This window comes from Hypanus sabinus, chromosome 2 (assembly GCF_030144855.1).
Source record: "Hypanus sabinus isolate sHypSab1 chromosome 2, sHypSab1.hap1, whole genome shotgun sequence".
NCBI lineage: Eukaryota > Metazoa > Chordata > Chondrichthyes > Myliobatiformes > Dasyatidae > Hypanus > Hypanus sabinus.
This window is the reverse complement of record NC_082707.1, coordinates 46162180-46184619: the sequence shown is the minus strand read 5'-3', so window position 1 is coordinate 46184619 and position 22440 is coordinate 46162180. Positions and strand designations below refer to the sequence as shown.

General features: G+C 36.7%; 1 protein-coding gene across 3 annotated transcripts in view; it reads right to left on the bottom strand.

The window, feature by feature from the left end:
* Positions 1-22440, bottom strand: part of LOC132378466 (arf-GAP with coiled-coil, ANK repeat and PH domain-containing protein 2-like) — a 124399-nt gene that overhangs the window by 22421 nt on the left and 79538 nt on the right. For 2 of the 3 annotated variants that reach the window (XM_059945402.1, XM_059945417.1), the window contains exons 10-20: positions 17633-17745; positions 12781-12801; positions 11092-11143; positions 10624-10724; positions 7905-8016; positions 6898-7106; positions 5754-5823; positions 5235-5329; positions 4441-4625; positions 1917-2009; positions 1206-1414 (exon numbers count right to left, since the gene is read on the bottom strand). In XM_059945402.1, the coding sequence (XP_059801385.1) occupies positions 1206-1414; positions 1917-2009; positions 4441-4625; positions 5235-5329; positions 5754-5823; positions 6898-7106; positions 7905-8016; positions 10624-10724; positions 11092-11143; positions 12781-12801; positions 17633-17745 (1260 nt within the window). The remainder of the gene's footprint in view (positions 1-1205; positions 1415-1916; positions 2010-4440; positions 4626-5234; positions 5330-5753; positions 5824-6897; positions 7107-7904; positions 8017-10623; positions 10725-11091; positions 11144-12780; positions 12802-17632; positions 17746-22440) is intronic. The other variant, XM_059945409.1, reaches the window with a different exon arrangement.

The window sequence follows — 22440 nt, the reverse complement described above, 5'->3', positions numbered from 1 at the left end:
TCTATCCAGTGGGGTGCCATTTAACATTCAGTATACATAGAATGGCAACATCAGATTTCTAGGAGACAGTGGGTTGGTTTTGGGTCTTTGATTGGCAGGGGTGGGAAGAAGAAGCGGGCAAAGAAGAGCACAAGGTAAGATGCTCACTGAATCCCCCCTGAAAGAGAGACCCCATTGTAAAAAGTGCTTTGTTCAGACAAATGTTTCCAAGGAGGAAGTGCAAATACCTCTGAGTTGGCCATTTCTTTGTAACAGCCTTCAAAGGAAGTTTGAACTGTGGCTCGTGACGTGGGGTCAGTGCCATGACTAATTAAAGCGAAGCACCCGACTGTCCAGAAATGAGCTCCAATGTCGATGTAGACATTTATACTGGTTTAACTGTAATGGGCCTTCTTCTTTGCTATCAATTGTTTGTTAAAATTGAAGTATCTGTAAATATACTTCTGCTTTAAGTTTCTGCAGGTGTAAGATCTGTTATTTCCTGGCGAATAATAACTTTGCATGGAGCAGTATTTATACAGAATTCACCGTAATTTTTGTTCCCTCAACGGAATGTTCTAACTTTTCTGTTTGGTTGAGCCGCAATCATACCAACCCTACAGTGGGTTGCTTAGTGAATATGGCTTTCTCACTGTTACCCAGGCAATGCTGAGTCACATGGCTGTTAGCTTATGAGCCAAGTTTATTGTAAGCCACAGTTAGACGTGTGTACAGTTGGATGACAATAAACTTGTAGATCAATCACCGTGAATTATGCAACATTATCATGCATATACCCCATTATCTTAAATTAAATTTCAATCCAGACATTTGCATTCAGGAATCAGAGTAGGCTGATAGACACTTGGTTAAGTTCAGCACACTGTTCTTATGCTGTATAAAGGTACAAGTACATAAATCCCATATAACAATTCTAGGTACTTGTTTTTAAATTATTCTCCCTACTGTTCTTGCTCATACCAATTTACCATCATATAGGAAAATAAAACAAATGCTGAAAATAACCTTCCTGACGTGAAAATTTAGAAATTAACTACTAAGTTAAAAATAAGACCAATCTGGGTGGAAACTTGTGCTTAACCTGCGATCCACAAGCTGAACTAATTCATTTATCTTTTGCACTTTGATTTTCTTATAAGATTGCAACCAAACCATATTATTGTCCATTTCCATAATAGAGGCAGATTAGTTGGCAGCAAACCTACCCCCAGCACAGCCTGAATAAGAGGAGTAGCCTCATTATCTTCAGGGTTAACCCAGTTCACATCAGCGCCACAAGCTAATGCTTCTGCCATATCAGGAAGACTTCGAACATGAGCAGCATTGTACAACTGTAATCCTGGAGGAATCATCTTTACTTCCTGCAAGCCAGGCAAATTCCTATATTCTTCTAATGTAGATGGTTCCAAAACTTCTAAAGAAACAAAAACATAATATACTTTCCACTGCCAGTTATATTCACAGTTATACAATTAAAAACTCAATCTTGACACCAGTAATTTCATAATAAATATATATTTGCATAGGGAAATACAAGAAAATGCAGATGTTGGATCCTGAAGCAACGCTGTGGGTCAAGCAGCACTTGCTAAGGGATACGAATAGTTGATGTTTCAGTCAATCTGTCCATTTCCCTCCACAGATGCTGCTCAACCTATTGTGTTCCTCCAGCAGATTGTTTGTTGTTTCAGATTCTAGCATCTGCTGTCTTGTGTCTTCATACAATTACATTTGATAACAATAATAAGGATTGTTTATTGATGATCAAAGCGCAAGTTAGATTGATGAGTTCAAGCCACATTAAATGTACAACATGCAGGGAAAAAAAGAGAAAACAGGATAGATCTGCATCCATAACTGAAGTTATTAAACATGTGCAGCTTTTTACATTTGACCTGTCTTATTAACATACTTACTGTCAGACAAGTTGTTATTGGAAGTCAAAGACATTACATCATCTTTGTTCTCATCTGAGCTATTTGGCACACCACTGTCTGAACTTTTTACCCCTTAAAGAAATGGAAAAGTTAGGCATGATAGATAATTTGTCAAATTCTATCTGCCATATCAAAGCTTCTGTAAACAAAATTAAATAATTAAACTGAGCACAATGACATTGAAATATTTTGCCTGTCAGCAAGTCATATTTACGCTAATAACGCATGTTATTACATGTATATATCAAGCACACAAAAATGCATTTAAACCATGTTCAGCTCAAATTGTGACTCATTTGCCTAAAGGTCAAAATTTAACAATATTATTGATCAGAAAAGACTGAGGCAAAGCCGTATTCTGAATGTTTCAAAATAAATAAAATGAATATAAAAATCTGATTTATTGTGCAAATGTGCCATAGGAATCTATGATTTTATTTTCTTGTTGCCAGAATACAGTAAAATATATATACACACATAAATAGCGCCATCCAAATAAACCAAATATTATAATACTTCACGATTGCAACTAAATAAATCAACTCACACTGCAATTAATTCTGCAATATCCAAATAATGCAAGAGTTAAAGAAAAAGTAATGGAAAATGTTATTTGAATGAACCATGTTTTAAAATGCTTTGGGAAGCGGAAAAAAACACACAAAAGAAATCAAGCAATGATAAAGTGGAAATAAGCAGTGGAGTAACGTAGCATGGGGCACTACAAAGCTACACATGTGCAGTACTTACTACTATTAGATTTTGAAGTGGTGTCAAAGTAGGAGAATAGCGAGTCTAGCTCATCTGGACAGAAGAGAGACTCCCGACGTGGCTCAGTGTTACTAACAGCAGCTGGTTACATGCATGTTAGCAAAGCAAAGCAGCCATTGAAACAGAGGAAAACAGAGGAAATTGCTTTTGAGAAATTCAAAGAAAAATACAAGAACATTGAAAGAGATTGTTAGTTAGTAATAGTTTTGAAGTGAATTACTGAATTTGGTAGACTTAATATATTTATGCAATTTGTAGTTGAAAAGATTCCACTGGTATAAAATAATTAACAGACAACAGAACAATGGGCTGGATGTTGTGTTTTTAATGGCAGTAAAATTTTCAGTCTTATGTCCTTGGGCTAGGTTATTGTGTCGGTGGACCAGCACCTCCCTTCATAGATGATGCAAAGTTGCAGCATTTTGTGTGTTGCTGCTGAAACATGCTTAATGCTTCGAGTTGGAAGACGACCAGTCTGGCATACTGTTGATTGACCTACCATTGAGCAAAACCCCGATTTACCTCAGAACCTTTATTTCAGGATTCCTCTACTTTGGGGAAAGGGTAGGATGCTGCTCATATTTGTCCAAAATATCAGCCAACAAGCTGTGGCGACTCGGGGACACCACTGAATGAAGAGAGAAACTAGCCTAATTTCCTTTATTAATTAAAACTTCTCTATAAATGTTTTTCTTCCAAATTTTCCTCAAACTCTCTCCAGATGATTCTCAACTGTGCCCATGCTGGAGTGGGTAAACGTAGTTGCAACCAATTCCAAAAATGGACACAGCTGAGAAACATTATCAAATGTTTCTACACCAATCACCCATGAAACAAAGGAAATTACATTACTGGCATGGGGTGGGGGAGGGGGAAGAGTTGTGGGAAGGGTTTGAGGAATGCAGTCCTAACCCTATCTCCGTGAACCTAAGTACTGCAGGGAGTGCTACAAAATCATCCTTTCAAACCTAGGAGTTCAGCACTCTCATCTTTGGATTGCAAGCAAATTACTGAGAAGTCACGAGCAGAGAACCACTTGGATGATTATACCATGAGCTTGACATCAAGTTCAGGTTACTTGAATAAATTCAAAAGATCCCCTCTGTGATTCCCTGCTAGTCTGGTTTATTACCAAGACTTCTCAAACAATCTCCAAGAATCAGTGAAATGGCTAAACTTTCAGCCACCTACAAACTCTTTTTTATGACAGAATGTAGAGAAAAAGTTATACTTGATAGCATTAAGAACAATGGTTTTTTAAACAATGTATTAAACCAGTATTACTGCTTAACCAACTCAAATCAAGCCTTGGCTCAAGAAATATTAATTCAATTTTTTTCAATATTTAATATAATGAAATGTTAATTTATTTAAGAAATTATTTTTTTAAAAATTTCACCTTTTCTTTAACCTATTCCTAATCTGTTTAAAATTGTTCTTTTCACGCCCTGCTTGGCTATATGTCAATTTCACCAATTGTGTCGGTATCCATGAGCTTGATGACTTCATTTTGCTGCATATCAGGGATCCTCCTGAGAGCAATCAAGGTCAGAAAAAAAGGGAAATCACAATGCACTCATCACTGGACTTGGAGAGACTTGCTTTAAGATCATGCCACTGACCACAAAATCCAGACCAATGTATTGCAACTCTCTCTCCCCCCCCCCCACCCCAATGAGTCATTAATAATTCTTACTATACATTTCCACATATTATATCACAGGTAAGATACCTGAAGTTTTGGAAGAGGTCCCTGGTACAGAAAGAAGTTTGGATGACTTTTCAAGTATGTCCTCAAGTTGACTGGTTGGTTGTAACACATTCTTTTGATGATGTTTTAATGAAGAAAAGCCATGAGCTTTCTGTATAAACCTCTTTTCAACATACTTTGCTTTGATCCAATTTTCCTTCTCAAGCCTGGTAATAGTTATGCATGTAAGTTACAATGTGCATGTATTCTCTCATTTTAAAAGAAACTCAAGGTTATGTGCCTGGTGAAAAACATTGCATACAACCGTCATTTGTTGCTAATTTACATACTTCTATTTGATATCTGACATTTTGCATCTGAGAATTAGCATGCATTTTACATTACAAAAATCATACAATTTCTTCTACTCTTAAATCTTCCTGCAATCCATCAAATAATTCTTAACCAGCATCAGGTAAAATTAATACTTTTGACAATTCACATAACTGTTGGAAATCATGTATTTATTTATAACATTTAATCACACCCTCAAGATTTCACATATTTTGCTTTTGAAGAAATTCACTTTGTACAATAAACAAAACTTAAATCTCCTTGAAATAAAATGTTTGACCAGTTAAACTAATTTAGAGTGCAATATCTGAGGAATTAAAATGAGGAATTACTGGGACAAAGTGTTAATTTTTGCACAGTATCATCAGATCTTTAGCATCCAACAGAGCAAGCAGGTTCAAAACCTGCTGAGTCAAAGTGATTATTGAATGCTTCCAAACAGTACACTCTAAAAAGAACCAATTTTCAAATGTTTTAATTACCTTGGGTCTCCTGGGTTTGGTTTCTTAAAGTGTGTTCCATCCACTTGTGCCTCATATATTCCATTTATAACATCATTTCCTAATGCACACATGAGCTGGCAAGCACAGTTAGAATATTTCAACTGAAGCTTCACTCTCAGAGAATACACAAAATATTCGTGACAAAGTAAAATTGTTGAATTGAAAATATGCCGGCTCAAATCTTCCAACATACCAAGGATACTAAAAAAACATTTCTATACTGCAACATCCACAATTAAAACTATCACTAAACTGTTACCATCTGATTTCATCACTTCAACGTCAGCTATCTTAAAGTTGAGGTTCAAAATTAAATATCTGGCATGGTTCAGGAGTGGGGGAATAGGCAGAAAATCGAACCAAGAGATTCTTTTGGGCGTACTCCAAGATTTTTATGAATTCCAGCAAATATATTTTAATCAGTTTCATAATACTCCTGTATATATTTAAGTTGTAATAGAAGTGTTCCCTCCCTTTATCAAAAAGCAAACTACTCACTTTTAAGAGCTCAGGTTCCCACGAATCCAGAGTAAGGGAACGTACTTTAGAAAAGTGGACTCCCAGACTTCTAAATACACAGAGAGAATAAACTTAGACCATAAAAAATAATGCAAACTTACATACTAGACGGACTGTTGTGAATGCTAAAACTTAAAGCATACATTATACATTATCAAGATGACTTTTCTTGTGGATATTTTTCAATGTAATAGATTTATTCTTGCATATCTCCTCAGAAGAGCAGAATCATGTCTCAGGCTTCAAGTTTAGAGAGTTAGAATGGTAAGAGTCAATGTCAAAAAGGTGGTGTCACTATGAATGCTTTGTCGCTACAAGCCAGTTATCCCTGTGCCAACTTTACTGACACCACCTGATGAAAACCCAAAAGGTTAGAAAGATCATGGAGGCCTTACTTTTGTGATTAGTATTCATAATACAAGTTAAGATCTAGTGAGTTCTTGCCCTTTTGCTCTGCGGGAGGTTTACACCCTTCCCTGAACTCGCCTTACAATACCTACATTATAGTGTGACAGGTGTAGTGCCCCAGTCAAGCTACCACTGTCCCCAGAATGAATCATGCCCTGCTGCCTCTGACCAGAAGCGAGAGTCCCCAGCGCTCGCCTCCTACGGTAAGTGGCAAAAAAAAAATCTTTAATACTGATATGTTGCTAAAATTAATCATGTGACATGTAAAGGAATCTAAAATTGACGCTTTATAAGACTGTAAGACATAGGGGCAGAATTAGGCTACTTGGTCAATCAAGTCTGCTCCTCTATTCCATCATGGCTGATTTATTATCTCTCTCCACCCCATTCTTCTGCCTTCTCCCCATAACCTTTGATGGCTTGACTAATCAAGAAACAATCAGCTTCTGCTTTAAATATACTCAATGACTTCGCTTTCAGTCTTCTGTGGCAATGAATTCCATAAATTCACCACAAAGTGATTGCATTGAAGCATTCAATGATAATTAAATGAACCTAAACTCCTCCTCTATAAATCAATGTCTATGAGCTACTAATACATTTGTGTAAAAGCAGCAACAGTATGGAACAATAAACCGAGTTATCAGATAGGTAAACACGTACAGATCTTTTTTAAAAACCCTAACATCACTTTATATCCCCATCATGAAAGTACCTGTGAATTCCTGAACATTCAATGCAGAGTGTGATTCCTAGATTAATGCTTGCCCAACGTGGGTCTGCCTGGCCACAGTCACAGCAATTGGTGTTGCCAGCAATGCACTCCACACGCTGGAGTGCACTCTCTCCTTTCACGGGCCGCTCTTTCAATTCACTTCCAGAGTCCAGACTGCTGGTAGAGGGGGAGGATTTTCTATCTAATTTCTGAAGAAACAAATAGGTTTACTGCTTTTCTTTTTTGTTTAAAATAAAATCCACATAATCCCATTTAAGGCCTTAAATTACAAACTGTTCCTTATTCAAGGTGAATGGGGTAAAACTAACATTCCACAGAAATATTTATATTTCAGCCACACAAATTTCTCAGCCTCTTTCCCAGAATATCTGCCTTGCTGTTGCACAGCACTTGTTCAGTATCACTGAACTATGATGTTGCCCAAAAGAAGGGAGTTGCACAAATGGCAATTGTACCTTCATTTGCTGCTATTCCAGTTCTTTATATTTGGTACATTGATATTAAATGTAATTTTGCTGCATGAAAAATGGAGGAAGACGTTCATTTAATTGCTTTGCAACACAGGTTAATATAGGATTTAATATCTTTTCATTCAAAATACATTGCATGATGAGAGGGGATTTAATGTATTTGAAAAGGAATAAAGTACAAGATCAGGAAGATAGCAAAAGTATTTCCTTTGAAACTGACAGGCTTACTGATTACTCAAACAGTTTAAAATTATAATAGATAAATCTGATGCCCTACCAGAACTAACTCTTCTGACTACACTGAGATTATATTATTAGCTATATAATTATTTGATTCATTTCAAATAACTCTCATCAGGTAAAAGTACTAATAGATTTACAATAATTCTTCTTTAATTGACCTCAAGATATGAACAATACTGGGAGGCTGTTCTAATTTGTCCATTCATAGAAGATGTAAACATTAATTTTTGTAGTCTACAAAATTTAAATAGTTAAAATACATTGCATACATACATCTGCATAGCTTTCTTCTCCTTTTTCTTTGTACGCTGAAGCTATACTTGCTTGAACAGCTTTGATCCAGACTTGTCGAATTTTTTCAGAATCTGCTTGCAGCATACAGCTCCTACAAATGTAAGCACTCACAGACTTAACATCAATGAAGCCACTGGAAAGAAGATTTAGCTATTAAACATGGACCAACAAGTTTGAAAACACAGAACAAGTGCTCTCATAATGGAAAACATACACACTCAAAATAGTCTCAACATGACTTGTACTGAATTTAGAAGCAACTGGTGGCTTTATGAATCATTAAAATGAATGATTAATCAGATTTAGAGGTCAAACATTCTAAATACGTACATAAAGATATCAACTGCTTTATATACCATTCTGCCAAGTCAACACAGTCTGCATCTTTGAAAAGTATTGACATCATGAATGTCAAACAGGTGACAAAATTAAAAATTATTTCAGTATTAACAGAAAATTAATACTAAATTAGAATCAGGTCAATTATTACTGATATATGAAATGAAATTCATTGTTTTAAAGCAACAGTTGTAGCACAATACATAAAAGTGACTATAAATTACAGTCACGAGTATATTAAACAATGGTAGTACAAAAAGAGAGCAATAGTATTGAGGGCAGCTTCAGCCCCTTTTCTAAGGAAAGATGTGCTAGCATTGGAGAGGGTTCCAGAGGAAGTTAACGAGATTAATTCCAGGAATGAAATGGTTAAAGTATGAGGAGCATTTGATGTACTCGCTGGAATTTAGAAGAATGAGTTGGGATCTCATTGAAAGGGCTATACAGAGTGGATGTGGAGAGTATGTTCCCTAAACATTCTGTGAGTGAATCTAAGACCAGAGGACACAGCCTCAGAATAGATGGACATCCATTTAGAAGAGGGTAGTGAAGCTGTGGAATTCACTGCCACAGATGGTTGTGGAGGTCAAGTCATTGGGGTATTTAAAATGGAGATTGATACATTCTTGATTAGTCAGGGTGTTAAAGGTTATGTAAAGAAAGCAGGAAATTGGCTTGAGAGGGATCATAAGTCAATCATGATGTAATGGCAGAGCACACTCAACAGGCCAAATGGCCCAATTCTGCTCCGACGTCTTATGGCCAAAATAGTGAGGTAGTGTTCATGGAACATTCCAAAATATGATGACGATGGAGAAGAAGCTGTTCCCAATATGTTGAATGTTGGGAACAACATCTTCAACTACTTCACCTCCTCCCTGATTGTAATAATGAGAAGAGGGCATGTCCTGGATGGTGAAGGTCCTTCATGATCGATTCCACCTTCTTGAGGCGTACCCTTTTGAAGATATCTCAATAGGGGAAAGGCTAGTACCCATGATGGAGCCAGCTGAGTTTACAACCCTCTGCAGCTTTTTACGATCCTGTGCATTGGCATCTCCATACCAAATGGTGACGTCACTAGTTAGAATACTCTTCATGTCGCATCTGTAGAAATCTGTTAAAATCTTTGGTGACATACTAAATCGCCTCAATCTCCAAAAGAAATATAGCTGCTGGCATGCTTTCTTTGTAATTGCATCGATATGTTGGTGCTAAGATAGCGCCTCAGAGATGTTGATACTCATGAACGTGAAGATACTCACCTTTTCCACTACTGATCCCTCGATAAGAACTGCTGTGTGTTCTCTCCTAATTTCCCCTTCCTGAATTCCACAATCAACTCCTTGATCCTAATGATACTGAGTGCAAGGTTGTTGTTGCAACACCCCTCGACCAGCTCATCTATCTCACTCCTGTATGCCTCATCACTATCTGACATTCTGCCAACAGCTATGCCATTGGTGAATGTATTGATGGCATTTCAGCTGTGCCTAGTTACACAGTCATGAGTGCAGAGAGAGTAAAGCAGTGGACTAAACACACATCCTTGAATTGCATCTGTATTGCCTGTCAGCAAAGAGGAGATGTTATTTCTGTGGTCTCTTGATGAAGAAGTCAAGGACCCAGTTCCAGAGCGAGGTACAGAAGCCAGGTTATGAAGCTTGCTGATTAGTATTTAGGGGATGATTATGGTGTTGAACACTGAACTGTAATCGGTAAACAGCAACCTGAAGTAGCTACTGCTGTTGTCCAGGTGGTCCAATGCTGAGTGGAGAGCTTGTGAGATTGCATCTTTTGGAGACCCATTGTGGCAGTAGGCAAAATGCTGCAGGGAAAGGTCCTTGCTCAGTCGAGAGTTAATTCTAGCCATGGCTAACCTCTCAAAGCACTTCATCTTTGTAGATGTGAATGCTACTGGGCAACAGTCATTGTGACAGCTTGCCCTGTTCTTTTTGGGCATCAGTATGATTGATACCCTTTTGAAGCAGGTGGAAAACTCTGACTGCAGCAGTGAGAAATTGAAGATATCATTGAACACTCCAGCCATATGATTGACGCAGTTTGTCGGTGCTCAACCAAGTACACTATCAGGCCTGACTCTTTGCAAAGGTTCACCCTCTTGAAGATATTCTGATGTCAGCCTCAGACGGATATCACAGGGTTTATCTGTATAATGACTATCAATAAACTTATGACAATGCAGCAAAAGCATCTACTGCCCCAAAACACTATCAGTTTTTGCTGGCATTAAAAACAAATTTTATCTTGCAAATTGTATGGCATGCAAAGATCTATACAAAAATATTTTCTGAAGCAGGAAATTGTTCATTACAAGGTCAAAAGTTTGAGCACTTACTTTGTAGGTGAGACTACTTCAAAACAGAAACGTCTTTCAATATCCTCACAAGGTTTGACTGTACAAAGTCGTAAATCGTCAACCACAACGGTGAGATTATCCTTCGGGGAATACAGGATAGAACATTAGATATACTAAAATACCCAATAATTTAAAACTGTTGACTATTTAAATATAGAGCCATTAGTGATTACAGATTAAATATAATATGGTATTCAGATGCTGAAATAAATGTGTAACACGAGAAATTTTTTAGATCCATTGAATTATGTTATAGCAAGACATCACAAATACTGGCAGAGATGTCTTTATGAATTCGCTTTACCAATATATTTGAGTGGGTATATGACATGTGCATCACGTTTCTGAACATTGGTATTATTTGTATATGATTTTGTATTAAACAGTTGACTTATTAGTAACCAAAACCAATTTACACTTAATGCACAATAATACACTTTTGCTTACCTTAAACTTCTTTTGGTAAACAAGCTGGTTGTTTTGAATTGAAAACCAGCGCCTGTAACAAGACAAAAATAATTTGCTGATAGGAAGGAAATCAGCAGAAACAAAATTTATACTGAGAAGCTGAAAATTTTTGACATATTTGCAAGCATTCCATGGCTTTTCTTAGCTCCATTCCCTTTACCTTTTATGGGTTGTGCTACTGAAGGTCTCGATTCCACCCTATCAGCTTTCAAGTGATGTGTGAGTCTATGTATTGCTGCTCAAATTTTATCCTATAGAAGGGGACATCACAGATTTTCTTCTCTGCTCATGCCCCCACAGGTGGGCTTACAGATTGCTGGCAATGCTCAGAAAATTGATTTGATTTTTTTTTTACTGATTTCCCCCCCCACCTTATGGCCTCAAATGTCCGTGGTGCCAACTTCAAATGGAGGACTTAAACCTCTCAGTAAATAAAGTAATTTTTGTCCAGGTATTATCCCTTCCCAAATTCTCTTTCTCCCCTCCCCTTATTGACCTTATCAGACTCTATCCTAATTTTTTTGAACAGTTACAATTTTCCAGTCTAGCAGAAAGATCAATGACAATATTCAACACTTTCTTGGAATGAATAGTCCTGCACTTTTCTTTTACCCCAGTGACCAAACTTGGTTGGTTAAATATAGTCAATTTTTATTGAAAAAAATATATTGGGATTGTGGTTAATACTGACAATGCTATATTAATTGCTTACCCCTGCTTTTCCGCTGTACTTAATAAAAAGTCCAATATTAAATGCAAATGTCTGACATAGATACATACATTTATTCCTATGAATGGCAGAACTAGATCTCTGCCCCATCCCTCTCCACCCACAGCCCCACCACCATCAGTTTTAGTCGTTTCAGTTGCATGTGCTTTTGATATTATTCATGACAATACTGTGGAGAGGAACATCAAGGGATTTGTGGATGTCTGTAAAGACACAACCATTTGTTACCTAGGATCAGCCTGACATAGGATTGCTAATATTATAATGTGGACTGGACCAGGTAGGACCACACAATTTTTCAAGCTCACAAGAACATGGTTTCCAGTTAAGTTTTGGATTCATTGTACTATTAAACTACAGCATTCATTTATGGTTCCACTCAACTAACTACATCATGTATTTGTTAGTTACCATAAAAACCCTAATTTCACTCTATAGCCGAACATTTTCTCTTTAAAACAGCTGTTTTTTTTACCCTCAAGAAAACACCAATGTTCTACACTTGAAAAATAGATCTGAAAATACTTGGTTTTCACAATAAAACATTTAGGACTTAATTATGACAAATATGAGTATTGCTTTCCTAAATAAATCAAACTCATTAGTTGAACAAATTTTTGACACATGGAATTTAAACTTAAACATTTTCTTTAGTATTAAAGTTGATTTACCACACATAATTTGAAGTGCAGCAGGTTAGTTAAAAGGAAGGTTAGTTTTGTTAATATTATGAAAGCAAAACAAGCAAAGAATACTGCCTCTGGTTTGCAGCTAACACTGTGTCCATGCTGTAAAAAGGACAGCAAAGTGACCAGTTTATAAGCCATGGATTAAACCAGGTTTACCCGAAGTTCTTTGGACACTTGTAGACAGGTGAGAGCTAATATTCAGAGACAGGATTGGGGAGCAGATAAGATGTCCAGCTGACAGGTTGGTACCTGATGTGGGGGGTCTTTTTCCTGTCACGTGACAAAATGGGGTGGGATCAAGACATAGAAAGAAAACAGAAAAAAATGAAATAGTAAAATGAAATACTGTGATCTAAAAACACAGGATGATTAAATGCATACTAAAGGTAAAGCAGTACAAGCTAGTACAGCATATTGCACAAAGCCCAAACGAAACAGAAAAGTACTCAATTACTATTTAATACTCCATTTAAAAAATGTTGCTGCAAAATTACAGAAATAAGCATTTGGCTTCAGGATTAAACACTAATCACTAATTGCTGGTGGAAAAAAAACATATTGCAAGAGATAGAAAACCACCACTGAAAAAAGTACATAACAAAACAAAATTATTTCATTTCCAGAACAAATATTTTTCCTCTGCAAGGCCAGTAGATCAATCACATTACTGCCTATGGAAAATCTGGACCAAATAAAATTTCCTTAAAATGCTTCAATGTTGTTGGTATTTGTAAAAGCAGAAATCAAGAAATTCAAACCAATAGTCAGTTCATGTAAGGTTTGGTACCTAATGAGAAAGTGTTTTTTGCCATTTGAACTCCATAATCCTCAATTCCCCTTATTGTCTCTTCTGGGCAAAATATCCACAAGTCTAAGAGCTGATTGTTGACCTCAGGAAGGGGAGGGAGGATTGGTTCAAGAATCAAATGATAGAAGGGAAGTAGCTTTTCTAGAGCTGGTGGTGTGGGGTTCAGGTTTCTGTACCTCCTGCCCAATGATAAATCTATTTCCAATATCATGACAGAGAAGAGAATATATAATACAGTTGTTATGCAACAGTCATGTGAAAGAGCTCAATGTACTAAATCAATGCACAACAGTTATTTGCCATACAGAAGTTGAAACTTACACAACTTCTGGCTTACATGCTAGATTCAGCTTGAGTTCCTCGCAGTGACCACTGTAGTTTTGAATCAACTTTTCCAGTCTGAGTAGCTGTGGCCATTTGCCCAGCTCTCATCAAGAAAGCTGAATTCCTGAAAAGGACTTGGATTCTTATTTCAGGTGTTGTTTTAGAGTTATTGAAGCATATCCTCCAAATGTGCCAATCAGTGAAGTTTACATGCACCAGCACAGTCTGTACAGATTATAGGCCTCTCAAGAATCTCATTGCTAGTTGTCTGCTCACACAATGTCTTAACAGTGGAAATTGTCCAATTCCACTCCAGCTGGTAATCTATGACCCAGGTTTCCCACCCATAGAGGTGGCAATGTAGAATATAAATCCAGTAGACTGAATTTTGTATTTATTATTAGCAGTCTGTTTATCCAGATAGAAGGTTAAGTTGATCAAAGGAAACAGGCTTTGTTGATTTGCGAATCAAGTAACATGTCTCCACATCAGTGTGGCTTCATCCTAGGATTTTAAAAAGTGGCTAATTGATGTGCTATCTTTAGTTTTCCAAAATCCCATAGATTTGGGACTAGAAAAGAGTAAATGGAACTCACTTACAAAAAAAGGACGACAAACAGAAGTCAGTCAGCTACCAAAGAACTATTTGCTATATTCACTGATGACTAACATTCAGTGCAAAATCCAGTTGTGAAGAGGAGACACAAGAGATTGCAGATGCTGGAATCTGGAGAATCAAATTGTGCTGGAGGAATTCTGTGAGTCAAACAGCATCTTTGGGCAGGGCACAAAGCATCTCTCAATGCTTTGGGTCAAAAGCCAATATGGAACTTGATGCTGGGTTTCAACCAAAAACATCAATTCCTGTGCCATCCTGCCCATAACACCCCTATCAAATCACAAATTTGCTCAACTGACTGAAATCTTCCAGCAGGTTGTTTGTTACTTCAAAGGAATAGAAATTGCTTATTAAAAGGGAAATGATCAAGCAAATGATCAATCTGGGGAAAAGATCAAATTGCTCATTTTTCCAGGAATATTGAAAATGTATATTATGAAAGTGGTGAGGGAAAGCAGAGATTTAGTAAACTGAGGGATCTGGCAGTCTTTGTGCATTGTTTGTAAAAGTCCAGTGCACAAAGTAATTAGAAAGGCTAAAAGAATGTTATCATTTATCATTGTCAAAAATGAATATAAAAGTAGGAAGGTTATGATGCACACATGGGGCACTGGTAACACCATACCTGGATTACCATAAACAGCACAGGTCTCCCTATTTGAGTAAGTTAGTTGTTTTGAAGAAGTCTAGAAAACATTTACAGGACCAATAAATGGAATGGGTTGTTCGTTCAACAAAGGCATCCACTGAAATCAGGCACGTCACAGAAACTTGATTACAAATATGATTCTGAGGGGTCTTAATAGGGTGGATGTGGAGAGGAGGTTCCCTCTAGTGGGAGAATCTAGAACAAGAGGGTCACTACTTAAAAATAAGTGATCACACATTTAAGAAAGATGAGCAAATTTTTGTCTTCTTTCAGCCGATTAAGTGTTCAGAATCTTTCTCTAAAAGTAATGTAAGCAGAGCCTTCAAATATTTTTAAAGTAGAGATTGATAGATGCTTGATAAATAAGTTGGTGTGGGTAAGTGTGAAAGGTTACAAAAGGTAGAATGAAATGCAGAGTTGAAGTTAAAAGTCAGATCAGCCACGATCATGTTAGAGGGCCCCTCTAATCCAGCTCTACCAAGTGGCCTAATTCAGCATGGTGCAAGCTGTCTTTCTGGGAAGAGTAGTGCTGACAAAGCAGAAATGATTCATATTACCTGCAGCTTCATTGTTTTAGATTTTGGATGATTTGTTGGTGCCATGGCAACTATTCACTTGATATCAATTACTACTCTAAACTTTAATAAATTTATTAAATAACTTATTCACAAAGATATGCAGTTGAGTCGGTAATTCAGGGGCAAATTCAGTATATTCTACATAACACAGTAGTGAATGTATCCAACATCTTCAGGGACAGAAGGAAGGAAAAGATATTTGAAAGATTTAATTATCTTTCACAACTAAATGAAGAGTGTAAGCAAATGTTACTCATTCTCCCCCCCCCCCCACCTTAGAACAAAATTATTCCTATCAAATCTAGTAACCAGGAAATCACATGGCTGAATCCTGGTGACCTTTCCCAAATAATCACTCAACTGACTCACATCTAAAATGATCTGGAAACAACCTCACTATTCGTGAGTTTCCAGCATCATGTGGATAGTGGATTAAATGAAGCTTATGAGTTTCGACAATGGCAAGTAATTTATTTATCTTTAATGAAGCATGGAAAAACCTGCCACAAAATCTTCAGTAACATGAATTACCAAACTTAAAAATGACCAAAAGTCCCTCATGGTGCTTCTTGGACACAAAACATCACTCTATATAAGAGAATAAATAGCAGACTTATCACTTTTGTATTCCCTTAACCTTCAATTTACCCTTATTCATGCCAGACTTAGGGAGCACATTCAAACATGATAACAATTACGTTCGTGAAATATTTTCACAATATTCATTTGATTGTCATATTTCTAATAATCCTTTCAGGACAGTAATAGCAAACAAGGAAAATCAGCAGATGCAAGAGAAATCATCTGGTCAGAATAATTATTGACCATTAGAAATCCCAATGATGTCACCTCAGATTTCTATTATTTAACAAGGTTTAAAATGACCATGAGGAATGTGGGCTCTGACTTGTCCAGATTATTAAATAGTCCATTTATTAACTTGGACACAACATAGCAAAGGCCATCAGATTTTATAAACTTGTCCACAGCATAAGTAGCAATTTGGTGCCACTGGTGACAATAGTTTCAATACAATATTTCATACAAGGCCTAATAGAAATCATGTTCCATCAATTACAACCTCATCAAATATCTAACAATTAGCAGTCCTCAACAACCAAGCATCTGGTTCCCATGGGGTTATACTATCATTTTTGATTATTTATATCAATGCTAACAAGCCAACTAGGAAATTTGAACATATAATAAGCATTCAAGCATGATAAAGACCATTGCAGAAGTTGAGAGTTCATGCAAATCTTCAGAAACTCTGTATTTCTGCACCGCAGCACAATGCTTTCCCAAACTGGAGCAGTTTTGGATTATAGTTTCACTTCAAGATATATTATGAAAACCAATGACAAGACATGGACTCGGGCTAGATTTAATCTAAACATTATCTGGGACTAGCTGGGGAACAGATACTCAGTTTACAAATAAGCATCTTGGTTTGTTTTTTTTATGAAACTGAATATTGCATTCAAGCAAGGGTAATAAATTATTAGCAAGCAATTTGGCACCACTACTCTTGATGTGGCGCTTGTATTACTTTTGTTACTCTCTCGAAGGAGAGGCAACAATAGTTAGAGAATACAAGCAAGCCCTTGAAAATGCATGCCTGACAATAAAGGATCTTCAAAAGCTCTTGCTAAGATCCAAGTATGAATGCTCAGCAAGAGGTTACTCGTATTTTCATGCAAAAAGCTCTGCTTTCAAGGCATATAATAAGCAGTTTTACTTTCGTTATCTGAATACACCACTTTGATCATAAGTGATAGCTTTTAATTAACCACGAATGGTTCTTTTTACTCATTAACATTGTACCTCATGATGTAACTTTCAATGGAAATGTTTAATGACACTTAGAGTATCATATTGGACAGCCAAAATCTGATACTTAATATTTTGGCATTCTCATCATTTCATACAAGATGAACAAATCTGTTAACAATTTTGAAATACATCATGTTCTCATCACTAAATGTATCGAATAGATAAATGCTAATCACTGAAATTTGTAATATACAAACAGTGTCAATGATTTTATAGTAAGCCCATTCTCTTTTCTATGCTGTGATTAATAACTAAGAAGCACTTAACTCCAGAACCAGGTATATTCTTACCTGTTCCATGTTTTGAAGGCATTACTGGCTCGTTTGTATAGGTATCCTTCCATGACAATGCCATTGGCAGCATCAGCATTAAATTCAATCTTGGGATCATCACTGGAGAAATCCTATTTGATGTTAACAAAGTACAAAAACAACAATTACTTTATAGGCAAAACAGAAACAAAGAAAGAAAAAGAAAGTAATATTATATCATGGACATCTTATGAACATACACATGTACACAGCATATGGACATAGTGAAACATTGGTAAAAACGATCATCTCTGCTGCACAGATTTTGCCTTTACAAGTTCCCAAGTTGAAGGAATTAGTAGCAGTACTGGCTTAATTATAACCACAGTTCTTTTTCTGTAAAATAAAAAGAGCAATGCCAGCATGTCAGATACTTTCCTTGTTTAGTTATACTTAAAAAAATGTTGCTTTCAATCTGACATATCAGGCTCTTCAATTAAACCATAATTGCTTCTCAACAAGTTCAACCATTGCACTTTTTCAGATTCATCTTTGTACGTTTTGCCATAAATTCTCATGAATATTTCATTTAGTCATCCTCACATCTTTTAATAAATTTCCTATCCAGACTTTTTCCTTAATGAACAACTAAAATTAACAATCCCCTAATTGCAACCATATTTTTAGCCTATACCATATTACATCACACATCTATGCTGCCACTCCATTATAGTCAAACTGATTGCAACTGGAGCAATGGATGGTAAACTAAGAAATAAAAAGCAGAACAAAAGGATGTGTTAAATTTTAAAAATAACTTCGAGAAATCTAAAATACCCAGAAGGTTAAGTAACATCTGCAGAAAGAAAAACAAAGTTAACATTTCATGTTCAAGATCATCAGAATTGTAAATATGACAACACAAGTGATTTTTAAGTTGCAAGAGGTTCAAAGAGGGATGGATAGGATAAGAGAAAAATTTCTGATAGGTCAAAGCTGGTGCACCCAGATAATCCTATTGTTAACAGAGTAATAAGGAAATGGAGGAAACAGAGGTATGTGTTAAAGTTGTAAAATACAGGTGAGAGCTGATGCTGAAACCTAGAGCTGAAGAGAGAACTAAGGAAATGTCTTAGTAGAACAAGCAGGATCTATGGAATTGATATTAAACTTGCAGCTGAGCTGGCCAGTTCAGAAAACAGAAAATATTTAAAAACCAAATTCAAAAACAGGCCAGGTAGTGAGTTTATAAAGCTGCAATGTTCTCAATTGAAACATGTGATACTGCCTCTCAAGCTTGGGCCATGTCTATGCAAATGGTTACAAAGGTGGGGACAAGAATTGGTACTTATAAAATAAAATACATCACAAAACTTAAAGCTGTTAGTTATAGTACTGGCAGGATCATTAGTTTGCCTTCGTTTTCATCCTGAAAATCTGAATACATTTTGGGCAAGATTGGGTTAATGATTTTACATCCCTTGAACTAAATTATGACTTTTTACTAGAGAAAAGAATCCTGAAAAAAATCTGAAAATTAAAATTAAATTTACAACTATTTTTGTGATTTGTAATTTTAAGTTCTGTTTCGATATAAAGAATCAATAAAAAATGGACATTACTACCATTCCATATGGATTTCTGGGTAAGACTTAATAAGAGGAAACGGTACTTGATATATCAATTTCAATTTTCCTGTGGTCTCAAACAGAAGATTAAGATTAGGAAGGAGCAAAAGAATCTAATTAAAATATTTGCTTTCTCTTCCTATGAATGCCTAGTGAGTATTACCAGGATCTTTCATTTGCAGCATCAAGGATAACATCAATATCACAAGCAAGACGGGTGAAGAGGTACTGTAAACAAGTTCAGGGAGTTAGGTGCTAAGTTAAAAGACAAGGATCTTGGTGATGATTTCAGGAATGCCACACATGCCATGTGCTGGTGAGGCTAGAGATAGGAATACAATTTCCCCCTCATATTCCCCTTTCACCCTTAACCCATGACCTCTGGTTGTAGTCCCACTCCTCAGTGGAAAAAGCCTGCTTGCATTTACCTTATCAATACCCCTCATAATTTTGTATACATCAATCAAATCTCCCCTCAATTTTCTATGTCCTGAACTATACAGTCCTAACTTATTTAATCTTTCCTTATTAACTTAGGTGATCCAGATCCAGCAACATCGTTGTAAATTTTTTCAGTACTCTTTCAACCATATTTACATCTTTCCTGCAGGTAAGTAACCAAAACTGCACACAATACTCCAAACTGGGCCTCACCAACGTCTTATACATCTTCAACATAACATCACATCGGTACATGGATTTATGAAGGCCAATGTGCCAAAACCTTTCATTATGACCCTCTCCATCTATGACGGCACTTTCAACAGATTACGGATCTGTACTGCCAGATCGCTCTGTTCTACCACACTCCTCAGTGCACCACTGTTCACTGTGTAAGACCTATCCTAGTTAGTCCTACCAAAGTGCAAAACCTCACACTTGTCCACACTAAATTCCATCTGCCATTTTAGCCCATTTTTCCAGCTGATGCAGATCCCTCTACAAGCCATGATAGCCTTCCTCACTGTCCATTACACCCCCAATCTCAGTGTCATCTGCAAATTTACTGATCCAGTTAACCATATTATTATCCTGATCGTTAATTGAGATGACATACAAAGAACCCAGTACTGATCCCTGCAGCACACTACTAGTCACAGGCCTCCATTCAGAGAGGCAACCCTCTACCACCACTCTCTGGGTTCTCCCACAAAGCCACTGTCTAATCTAATTTACTAACTCATCCTGAATGCTGAGCAACTGAACTTCCTTGATCAGCATCCCATGTGGGACCTTGTTGTCCATGTAGACAACATCCATTGCCTTCCCTTCATCCACTTTCCTAGCAACATCCTTGAAAAACTCTACCATGCACAAAGCTATGCCCACTATCCTTAAACAGTCCACATCTATCCAAATACTTGTATATTTGGCCCCTTAGAATACCTTTCAATATCTTTCCTACAGACACACCTGCCTATAATTTCCTGGTTTATATTTGGAGCCTTTTTCAACTAGTGGAACAATATTGGTGATCCTCCAATCCTCGGTTACCTCTCTGGTCACTAAGGATGTTTTAAATATCTCTGCTAGGGTCCCAGCAATTTCTGCAAATGCCTCGTGTAGGGTTCAAGGGAACACCCTGTCAGGGTAGCAAACACTTCCTCCTCCATGTTCTGTACAGTGTCCATGAAGTTGATGACTCTTTGCCTCACTTCTATAGACAGTGTGGGACTTGACACAGGTCTGCAAGATTATGAGACATAGATAGGGTGGATAGCCAGTACCTGTTTCCCAGGGCATGAACGGCAAACACCAGACGTCATATGTACAAAGTTACAGGAGGAAAGTTTAGGGGAGACATCAGGGGTAAGTTTTTGTTTTAAACAGAGGGTTGTGGGTGCCTGGAATGACTTGCCAAGGATGGTGGTAGAGGCTAAAACATTAGTGGTATTTAAGAGCCTCTTGGACAGGCACATGGATGAAAGAAAAATAGAGGGTTTCGGGGTAGTGTGGGTTTAGTACTTTTTTTTAAAAAAGGCATATAGGGATTGGCACGACGTTGAAGGCTGAAGGGCCCGTATTGTGCTGTAGTATTCTAGTGTACATCTCCTGAGTAAATACAGATGCAAAGAATTCATTAAGAATTCCCCTGTTTTGGCTCCACATATGGATTACCATTCTGGTCTTCCAGAGAACCAATTTTATTCCTTGCAATCCTTTTGCTCTTAACATAGCTGTAGAATCCCTTAGGACTCTCCTTCAACTTGTCTGCTGGAGCAACCTCGCCTTTACTTAGCCTTCCTGATTTCTTTCTTATGTGTTCTCTTGCATTTCTTGTACTCCATAAGCACTTCATTTGTTCCTATCTGCCAATACCTGCTATGCACCTCCTTTTTCTCTTAACCAGGGCCTCAATATCTCTTGAAAACCAAGGTTCACTACACTTGTTTTATTTACCTTTTATTCTGAAAGGGACATACAAGCTTTGTACTCTCAACATTTCATTTTTGAAGGCCTCCCACTTTCCAAGTATACCTTCGCCAGAAAACAGCTTGTTCCAATCCACTTGAAAACCACAAGATTTAAAACACTGTTCTGATACAAAGTGATGAAAATGAAGTGTCTTTCTGCTCCTATGCTTCTTCTATAAATGCAGAATAATTCATTGTCTATTAATACAAATAGAAGACGATTAAATTACATGCATCTTTAGTGCAGTCAGGTCATCTGTTCCATTCTGTTGAGAAAACTAATATCTAGGAACATTTGGTACTCATGCACAACAACTAGTTAGAATATTTATTCATGGTCTTGAAAAATGATTTAAGAAAACAAAGAGCATTCTATAGATAGCATTAATGTTTAAGAAAGAGAAGTCAAATTTTAAACTCAGAAGGAACATCATCCACTAAGCACATTACTGAAAATATTAACTTGAAGTGCCATATATTAAAAAAAACTTTTCCCAAAAACTCACCATATTTAATACATAACGAAATCTGAAGCGTCTCATTATAAACAGGTCTTAGGAATAATAGCTATATTCCTGTGAAACTTTGCTATTTTTCTTCTGCCATGATTAAAGATTTCCATAACAAACACAAATTGTAGGTCTTCAGCTCAAGATACATAACTGCAAAGCAATATCTGCTTAAATTAGACTCTTCCTTTAAAACTCCGACAGTATTTTCCACTTAATTCACTAGACTAAAACTAATTATTTATAACCCTGGATTCATCTAACAATAATGCATATCCCATTACATTTACAAGGAT